Source organism: Nicotiana tabacum, chromosome 3 (genome assembly GCF_000715075.1).
Source record: "Nicotiana tabacum cultivar K326 chromosome 3, ASM71507v2, whole genome shotgun sequence".
In the NCBI taxonomy this organism is placed as follows: domain Eukaryota; kingdom Viridiplantae; phylum Streptophyta; class Magnoliopsida; order Solanales; family Solanaceae; genus Nicotiana; species Nicotiana tabacum.
The window spans coordinates 172,876,828-172,887,219 of NC_134082.1; the positions used below are offsets into that span (position 1 = coordinate 172,876,828).

At 35.0% G+C, this 10,392-nt stretch overlaps 1 protein-coding gene and 1 pseudogene across 1 annotated transcript; both read left to right on the top strand.

The window, feature by feature from the left end:
• Window positions 1-284: 284 nt before the first annotated feature.
• LOC107818529 (subtilisin-like protease) lies at window positions 285-2,471 on the top strand. Its single transcript, XM_016644557.2, has one exon. It carries the CDS (start codon window positions 285-287, stop codon window positions 2,469-2,471), a length of 2,187 nt encoding a protein of 728 aa, XP_016500043.2.
• Window positions 2,472-3,974: 1,503 nt separating this feature from the next.
• Window positions 3,975-9,394, top strand: LOC107818530 (uncharacterized; annotated as a pseudogene).
• The last annotated feature ends 998 nt before the right edge of the window (window positions 9,395-10,392 follow it).

Genomic DNA, 10,392 nt, shown 5'->3' on the forward strand with positions numbered 1-10,392 from the left:
TTTCCAAATCAAACAACTATTTGAATAGGCAAATATGGATATTTGGCAGAAAATTGAATTGCTGACCATAAAAGATATGGTCAATCATGATTATATTTTATAGTGAGAGAAAAAATAGATATGTTTATACTAATCTCAGTTTATAAGGTAATCTAATTGATCCAAATTTGGAACATCTATAAAAAGATACGTAACCAAATGATTACATACTAAATCGAGCAGAGCATCAAACAAGCATTATATATTCACATTTTGCCTAAATGTGTTCATCGCCGAAAATCAACATGGATCTGAAACTCGTAATTTCAACCTTTCTTTGCATTGCCTTACTTCTTTCATCAAAAACATTTGGTGACCATTTTACAAATCAAAGCGATATAGATACTTATATAGTAATTCTTGAGTTTCCTGATGATCTAGTTTTCACTGATTCAAGAGAATTATATCTCTGGCATCAGTCATTTTTGCCTACAACTTCAACAAATTCTGAGCACTCGTCGCGCATTGTACATTCTTATCGTCATGTATTTAACGGATTTGCTGCTGTGTTGTCATCAGATGAAGTGAAGATAATGGAAAAGAAACCAGGATTTGTATCTGCGCGTCGCCAGCAGGTACTGCAGTTGCATACCACACACAGTCCAGATTTTCTTGGTTTGCACCAGAATGTTGGCTTGTGGAATGCCTCGAATTCTGGTAAAGGTGTGATTATTGGTGTAATCGATACTGGAATAACTCCACAACATCCTTCTTTCAATGACAATGGAATGCCTCCTCCCCCTGCCAAATGGAAAGGCAAATGTGAGTTCAATCTCACAGTCTGTAACAACAAGCTTATTGGAGCACGAAATTTGGCCCAAAATGCTACGTCACCTGAGGACGACGATGGACACGGGACACATACTTCAAGCACAGCTGCTGGAAACTTTGTGGAGGGTGCCAATTTGCTTGGTAAAGCTAATGGCATTGCTGCTGGCATTGCGCCCCGTGCTCATGTGGTCATGTACAGAGTTTGTGCTTCAAAATGTCAAGAATCCGATATCTTAGCTGGTCTTGATGCTGCCATTGAAGACGGTGTGGATGTGATCTCGATTTCCCTTGGATCATTAGCTTCTATGTCTTTATATGATGATGTTGTAGCAATTGGTTCGTATAGTGCGATTGAGAAGGGGATTTTTGTAAGTGCCTCGGCAGGAAATACAGGACCGGTTGATGATTCCGTAACGAATGCAGCCCCCTGGTTGCTAACTGTTGGTGCTAGCACAACAGATAGAAAGATAAGCGCGGTAGCAGTTTTGGGTAATGGAGCAGAATATGAGGGCGAATCAGTCTATCAACCATCAAATTTTTCACAAAAGTTACTGCCACTTGTTAATCCTGAATATTGTGAATTTTTGTCTACAATTGATGTCAAGGGTAAAATAGTGTTGTGTGAGAGAAGCAACACCGGTTACCCTGCAGTTCAATATGGACAAAATGTGAAAGATGCCGGTGGTGCTGCCATGATTCTCATGAACAACGAATGGCGTGGCTATACAACAATTGCAGATGTTCATGTCCTTCCTGCAACACATATTAGTTATGCTGATGGACAAAAGATCTTAAATTATATGAAATCAACAACAGCCCCAGTTGCAACAATATCATTCAAAGGAACAAGAATTGGAGACAAACACGCGCCAGCAGTTGCTGACTTCTCTTCACGGGGACCATTTAGCATTGGCATAGTAAAGCCTGATATTATTGGCCCTGGAGTAAATATCCTTGCAGCGTGGCGAACCTCTGTAGGGGAGATAACATCTGCTACATCAACATTTAACATTCTCTCTGGCACGTCGATGGCTTGTCCTCACCTTGCCGGAGTAGCAGCATTGTTAAAAAGTGCACATCCCGATTGGTCTCCAGCTGCAATTAAATCTGCAATCATGACCACTGCTGATTTCGTCAACCTTGGAAATGATCCGATCCAGGACGAAAGATTTAAAACTGCTAATCTACTTGCAACAGGATCAGGGCACGTGGACCCATCAAGAGCAAATGATCCTGGACTCATTTATGACATTCAGCCCGAAGATTATGTGCCCTACTTATGTGGCTTGAATTACACAGATCAACAAGTTAGTGCAATTGTGAAAAGAAAGATACATTGCACGTCGAGCATACCTGAATCGGAGCTGAACTATCCTTCATTTTCTATTCCTCTGAAATCAGGGGCTCAAACATATACAAGGACTGTGACTAATGTTGGTGAAGCTAATTCAACATACACAGTTAAAGTATTTGGACTTGATGGTGTTGAGGTGACTGTTAATCCAACCATCCTGAAGTTTTCAGCCTTGAACCAGAAGGCGTCATATAATGTAACAGTTAAGCCTTCACCTCTTATAGCAGATTCCCAAGGATACATAACATGGTCTTCTGATAGGTACTCAGTTAGAAGTCCAATAGGGATATTCCCGCACATTGTTTAGAGATACAATTGTATTTGTTATAAGGGATGATTTCTCCATTATTTCCTAGATAAATTCTTCTATATTCTTATATGTGATTCTTTTGGAATGAAGGACAAGGAGTTTTTTTATGAAAAAAGATAGTGTACCAGAAAATTGGAAAATAACTTTAAAATAAATTGGATCAAGACAAACCATGGAGAAGTAATGAGTAAGCAGTTCATCAATTTCCAATAAACCAGGAAAGGAAGGGAATATTAATGTCGCCAAGAGCATCATTGAGAAGGGAAGCGAGAATGTACGTACAAACAATTCAACTAACGGTTACAACGATTGAATTGCTATTAAAATGGGCATTAAAGTTGCAGCCATTGAATTGAAATAATGGGTCATTAAAGTTACATAAGTGCCTTTTGGGTTGCAGAATAGTCTTTCCATATTCCAAACATGGCATAGTGCATCATTCAATTGTTGTGCAAGGGATATGCTCAATTTAGGCATGAATGATTATAAGCTTAGTGACTTGTTAACAATTAAACTTGTATTTCACTATCGCGATAATATTTTATCCATAACTCTTAGCCTTACATCAATCTCAAATTAAGTAGGAGGATTCATGCTTTATGCGCGTTTCAAATTAGCATGGCTATGTATCCGTCTGCATAACATAGCTATGATCCATAAATTTAAAGAGCAAAGCATGTGTTCACGCAGCTTATTTAAACTCCTTAAAACAATACATATGTCCTTAAGTTATGTACACGTACACGTTGCATGATTTTGGCACACAAGCAAGACAAGTACATTTACGAATAATCAAGCAAATAAAGGCGGATAAAAAAGGCAAAATCCTTAAGACATATATCCAAGATTAGTTTAAGTCGGGTTTAAATTAATTAAGTGACCGTGCTAGAACCATGTGATCCGGAAAGTGCCTTACACCATTTTCTCGGTCAATAGAATTTCTTATCCGTTCTTCTATATTCGCTAGTCATCAATGGAGCCAAAACTTTCTTTGATTAGAGATTTAAATAATTGGTGACTTGGAACACTGAAAATACTCAATTATAAGTGGCGACTCCTAAAATAATAAAATTATCTCTATTCAAATAATGTCACTTTAATTGGAGTGTGACAGCCATAAATCAAGAGCTTAATAACGAAACCCATAAATTGTTGTCATGTGTTAGCATTTAGTACCAGATCGTGAACATTTTTCCAACCTTTCTTTTTCCTAGCACGAAGCTTGCACTAACTAAGTTAATAATTGTAGCGTTATGTTCTTAATTATTAGCTTCAATAATATAAAAAGGTTAGCGTTATCTTCTTAATTACTCCTATTCATTTAATCAGTTGCAATTCTGTAGAGATTATATTATATTGTTAAACAAGATCCAACCAACAGACGCATTTCCTAATTTCGTGGACTCAAGGATATCATTAATGGAGAATACATCCTCCTCTTCCTTTCGGCTATTAGCATTTTTATTAATCTCTTTTCACATTATAGCGACGTGCTTAGCCATGAATATCAGCACTGATCAATCTTCTCTTCTAGCCTTGAAAGCCCACGTCACTCCAGACCCTTACCATATTCTTTCAAAAAACTGGTCTTCTTCTACCTCTGTTTGTAACTGGATTGGAATCACTTGTGGCTCTCGTCATCAACGAGTTACTGTACTCAATATTTCAGGTATGGGTTTTACTGGTACCATCCCACCACAACTTGGCAACCTTTCTTTTCTTATTTCTCTTGATCTAAGCTACAACAATTTCCATGGTGAACTTCCACTAGAGTTGTCTCGTTTGCGAAAGTTGATAGCCATTGATATTAGTTCCAATGGACTCAATGGCTCCAATGTGCTTTCCGTGTTCAACATCTCATCACTAGACTATTTGGGTCTGATGGATGCTAGTTTAACCGGTGATCTTCCATCTGATTTATGCCGTCGCCTTCCCAGATTGCAAAAGCTTTTTCTTAGCTCCAACATGTTAAGTGGAGAGATACCAAGAAGCATATCAGAATGCTCGGAACTTCAAGTCCTAGCGTTGATGGAAAATAACTTTCTTGGAACAATTCCAGGAGAACTAGGCAACTTACAGCTGCTGAAAGTTTTGGATATTGGATTTAACAATTTTGAAGGTATGCGTTTACCATTTTTCCGGGGAGTTTAACTTTACTTATGGATTCAATTTTATAGAAATTCAATAAGAGTAAATTTCATGGATGATCATTTAATTTTGTGTTCATTACCCAAAAATTATTTTCTTTTGTTACATAAAAATTCTTTAACTTTGTGGTCATTACTCAAAATTCATTTTTTTTTCTTCTTTTTGTTACACAAAAATGATTTTACTATGCTCTAGTTATCACAATAGTCACTTTGATCAGATTTTATAAAAGTTTCACCTGAAAAGTCTATTATGCCTTTAACATTATAAATTCGGATCTTATTTACGTAATGTTTTCTATATTATATACTATATTATATATTTTTATCTATGTATTTTACTTATTGTTAAATAAAATTTATATTATTTTATTTATTTACTTTTGTAATATATTCGTACATTTAATTTTTTCTTAACGATAATTTCAATATATATATATATGTAGTATTATCAAATTTATCAGTAATATTACTGTGAACAAATCTAAGTTAACGTCCTTAACTATGCCGAATGAAACGTTTTTAATGAAAATTATAAAATCAAACCTCACAGATTTCAAGTCATATTCATTAACCTAATAAACAAAATCCCCACATGTAGAACACTGACACATCACATTAATACTTTCAAATAAATAATATTAGCAGACAAAGCTGTAAATAAACTTAATATTAAATACAAATGTCTTTGAATTTTTCTAAATAGTTTTACTGACTATAAAAAATTATTTGTCAAACAAATCTATTTTTGTTATTTAAATAAATATTTTTTGTCATTTTTATATTTTAAAAGATGTCCCCGTTTAAATATGATTAAACAAATTGAGTGCCATGGGAAAATTAAATGTATAGATATATTACAGAAATAATAAACAAAGTAATATAAAGTTATTTTAATTATAAAGTAAAATACCTAGGTAAAAATATATATAAGTATTACATAAACAGGAAAATTTATAATGTCAAGGGCATAATAGGCATTTTAAGTAAAACTATTATAAAATTTGACCAAAGTGATTATTGTGATAACTAGAGTAAAACAAAATAATTTTTGTATAACAAAGAAAGAGTGACTTTTGTATAATGAACACAAAGTTAAATGACTTTTACTTTTAAAAAAAATAATTTTTGGAAAATAAATACAAAATTGAATAACCACCCATAAAATTTACTCTATAAATAAATGCATAAACAACTTTTAGAAGACTTGAATAAAATAGCTAGACTTGTAATTGTGAGAGAAGATGTGAGACTTCAAAATTTGCTTGTTTTCACTTATTGCTTAGTTGTTTCGGCTCAACTACATAAGGCAGATTCAGAATTTTTATTTTATGGGTTCAAGATTTCGGTTTCAACTACTGAATCCATCGTCTTGTTTGAGTTATAGGTTTATAATTTCAGCAATTTTAGTGAATTTTATATAGAAAATCCAAGTCTATGATAAAAGTTGTGGGTTCAATTTAACCCATAGTGAACTATTGGATCTGCCCTTGCTCAGCTGGATTCATATTTTAGTCGCCGGTAACTGACATTTCATAAGAGCATAAAGTAGTCATATATATTAACTTCAGTTTATTAACTAAAACTTTAGTCATTAAGAACTCACAAGTTTCGGATGCTTTGAAGTTTGAAGATATGAAGATTCTGAGATTTGCGCCTCCTAGTCCGAATCTGAATGTGAAAACAAGTATGAATTTGCTGTTTGTCTATAAAAACAAGGGTGGATTCGCTAATTAATCAAGCGAAAAAAAGAGAAAAAGGAGTTACTATTATCATGAAAATGTGTTTCAAATTATATGCAAAATGGGCTATATCGGATAAGATCTGAAAATATGGAACCATTTTGGTTATAAGCTTGGGCCAATGATACATAGTGTAAAAATCTCTATAATATATATATGGTTGGTTTGATTTTCTATGAGCAGTTTTGTGTAGAAGTTGCTAAATATATCAATATATGTGATATTTCATTTGACAGGCACAATACCTTATGAGATTGGCCATCTTTATAACTTGGAGCTTTTAGCCATGGATTACAATAAGTTAACAGGCTCAGTCCCTTATGTGATTGGCCGTCTTTATAAATTGGAATACTTAAGCATGGAAAGAAACAAATTAACAGGCTCAATCCCTTTAAGCATATTCAACATTTCATCACTTGAATATTTATCAATCGGTGAAAACAAGCTTGAAGGACCTTTACCTAGAGAAGTTGGAAATTTGAGTATGCTTCAAGTACTTGATTTTTCAATGAATAACCTGACAGGTATGGAAAAATAACTAATCCATTTTCATTTTAGAGTTCCAGTTTTTCAGATACTTCTACTGATCCTAATCTTACTGAATTTTGCAGGTGTAATTCCACATGGAATCGGTAACCTTCAAGAGTTGGAGGACCTCTCATTGTCTTACAATAATTTCAAAGGGTCAATCCCAATTGGTATCTTCAATATCTCCTCTCTTATATATCTTCAGCTCGCAGGTAACCACATTTCAGCTAATCTTCCTTCCACTATAGGCCATGGCTTACCTAATGTTGAAGGAATTCATCTATCTGGAAACAACATTAATGGTGTTTTACCTAGTTCAATCTCAAATATGTCTAAGCTTATGTATCTCGAACTCTATCGAAATGAACTTACAGGTTCAATTCCTGAATCTCTAGGAAATTTAAGACTTCTGGAAGTTCTTGGCTTATCCAGTAACTCCTTCAACAGTGAATTAAGCTTTATTACTCCTTTGGCCAATTGTAAATACTTGAGAAAATTGATATTGTCTTCCAATCCCCTAAATGCAATGCTTCCGAAATCCATCGGCAACCTTTCTTCTCTTGAAATGTTTTTGGCGACAGGATGTAACCTCAAGGGCCATATTCCAAATGAAGTCGGAAATTTGAGAAATTTATCTTCTTTGGAGCTAGAAGATAATGACTTTAATGGAATTGTCCCGATGACAATAAGCTCGTTGAAAAACCTTCAACGGCTTTCACTTGGTGCAAATAGAATAAGTGGTCCCTTTCCAATTGCTTTATGTGAGCTATCCAACTTGGCTTTGTTAAACCTTTCACAAAATCAAATGTGGGGAAGTCTTCCTAGTTGCTTGGGGGACATGACTTCTCTAAGGGAGGTTTCTCTTGATTCAAATAACTTCATTGCCATAATACCTTCAAGTCTATGGACTCTCAAAGACATTTTAAAGTTGAACTTGTCTTCTAATTTCTTCAATGGCTCTTTACCACTTGAAGTTGGAAACCTCAAGGCTGCAATACTTCTGGATCTTTCCTGGAACCAAATCTTAGGAAACATTCCTAGTACATTAGGAAGTCTACAGAAATTGACTCATCTGTTTTTGGCTCATAACAGAATTGAAGGATCTATTCCTGAGGCATTTGGAGGGCTCAAATCTTTAGAAGTATTGGATCTTTCGTATAACAATTTGTCTGGTGTAATCCCAAAATCATTAGAGGCACTTAAGTATCTTCACTATTTTAATGTCTCATTTAACAGGTTACACGGAGAAATTACGAATGAAGGACCTTTTGTTCATCTCCCTTACCAGTCTTTCATGTCAAATGAAGGATTGTGTGGTAACTCTCAAAATCATGTCCCAACTTGTCCTTCAAATTCAAAGGATCGTTCAAAGTCAAAGAAAGAAAGACTGATGCGGGTTGTCGTTGCATCTTCAGTTTTCTCTGTAATAGGGCTTGCTTCAGCAATAGTCTTTTTGTTGATGAGACGTCGGGGTAAAACAACCAATACTGAAGATGAGTGGTTGCCTGAGGTAGCACCACAAAGAATTTCTTACTATGAACTTCAAAGAGCAACTCAGGGCTTTGATGGAAATAACTTGCTAGGTAGTGGAAGTTTTGGTTCTGTTTACAAAGGAACTTTGGCAGATGGGATAATAGTAGCGGTTAAAGTTTTCAATGTGCAGATGGAAAGTACATTTCAAACTTTTGATAGAGAATGTGATATCTTGCGTAATCTTCGTCACAGAAATCTCACTAAGATCATTAGCAGCTGTTGTAACTTGGATTTTAAAGCATTGATACTTGAGTACATGCCAAATGAGAGTTTAGACAAGTTGCTATATTCTCGAGATTATTGTTTAAATATAATGCAAAGATTGAATATCATGGTCGATGTTGCATCTGCTCTGGAATATCTCCATCATGGTTATTCAGTACCGGTTATTCACTGTGATTTGAAGCCTAGCAATGTCTTACTTGACAACGACATGGTTGGGACACCTGACTGACTTTGGCATAGCAAAACTTTTAACTATGGAAGAATCCATTGCTCACACTACAACCTTTGCCACAATTGGTTACATTGCTCCAGGTGAATACCCTATTTAACTTGTAACAGTATTATGGATTAGTGCATTTTAAGTTTATTTGCTAACGTATTTTAAGTTATATTTTTTAGAGTATGGTATGGAAGGCCTTGTATACAAGAGGTCTGATGTTTATAGTTATGGCATCATGTTGCTGGAAACTTTTACAAAGAAGAAACCTAATGATGAAATGTTCGTGGGAGACATGAATTTGAGAAGTTGTGTGCATAATTTGCTTCCTGATGAGTTGGATCAAATTATAGATGCTGACTTACTAACAGTAGATGAAGAGAACTTAAGCCGAAAGATGCAATGTGTGGCATCCATCATGGAGTTAGCCATGAATTGCACAGCTAATATTCCAGTGGAAAGGATAACATGATTGATGTTGTAGCAGCACTGAAAAAGATCAAACAAAAGCTTTCTTCTTGTTATTGAACGACCCAGCGCCATGACATCAGGTACTTTCCATATCCCTTTTGGAAGAATGAAAAAAAGTAGCCAGCTGTATATTTCACTATGTACCATTTAACTATTAGTAGTTGTTCCTCCATTTCGAATACACTCCTATTCACTGTCTACGAGGTTATGTTTAACCTGTTTACGTGGAAGAGTTGTCGAAGACATTACTATGGAGAGACAGAATGGTAAAGTTCAAGAAATGGTTTGTTATGGTCTGAATATTAATCAAGTACTATGGTTTTCCCTGTGTGCAGGAAATATGGTTTCTTGTCAATGTTGCACTGATGATTTGTGCAATATCTTGTGGAGTTAATGTCCTTATGTTATGAATAATATTCTCATATGGAGCCACCTCCGAGCATTTCCTTTTATTTATTGTAAAGGCTGTCTTTTTAGCTTTTCCCTGTTTCATCAGAGGTGGACTTTTAGTTTTGTTCTCTTGTTTACTTGGTTGCTGTCAATTTCCAGCTCTTGTAATGTGATCTATGTATTTTGAGCTGTACATTCCACTGCTTCTTGTGGGGATTTTGTAACAATATGAATTACTGGTTACGTCCTGCATCAAGATGTCTCGTCTGCATACTGTTTCAATGTTTGCCATTTTACTCCTATTTTTCATATTGCAGAAAAGTATCATAACCTTTTTTTGCAAATGAACTCTTTCATTGGTGAAAGTAATTACTGTATTTGCTTGCTTTAGAACATATTGCCGATGGCCTTAAACTGTCATTGGCATTTCTTGCTACAGAAAATTTATCAATTAAGTGCTCCATATAGAAACCAATGAAAGGTTGAATTTGCTCCGGGGTTGTAGCTTATTTGCTATAATCATTTGCCGTATGGGTTTTCCTTCCACATATTTACCATAGTTGTTAGCCTTACGATTCACATGAATATAAGAGGTGCTGCTTTTTTTTTTTCCATCAATATAAAAGTTGCTAGAAATGAATCAATTTTTCTTATGAGCACATAAG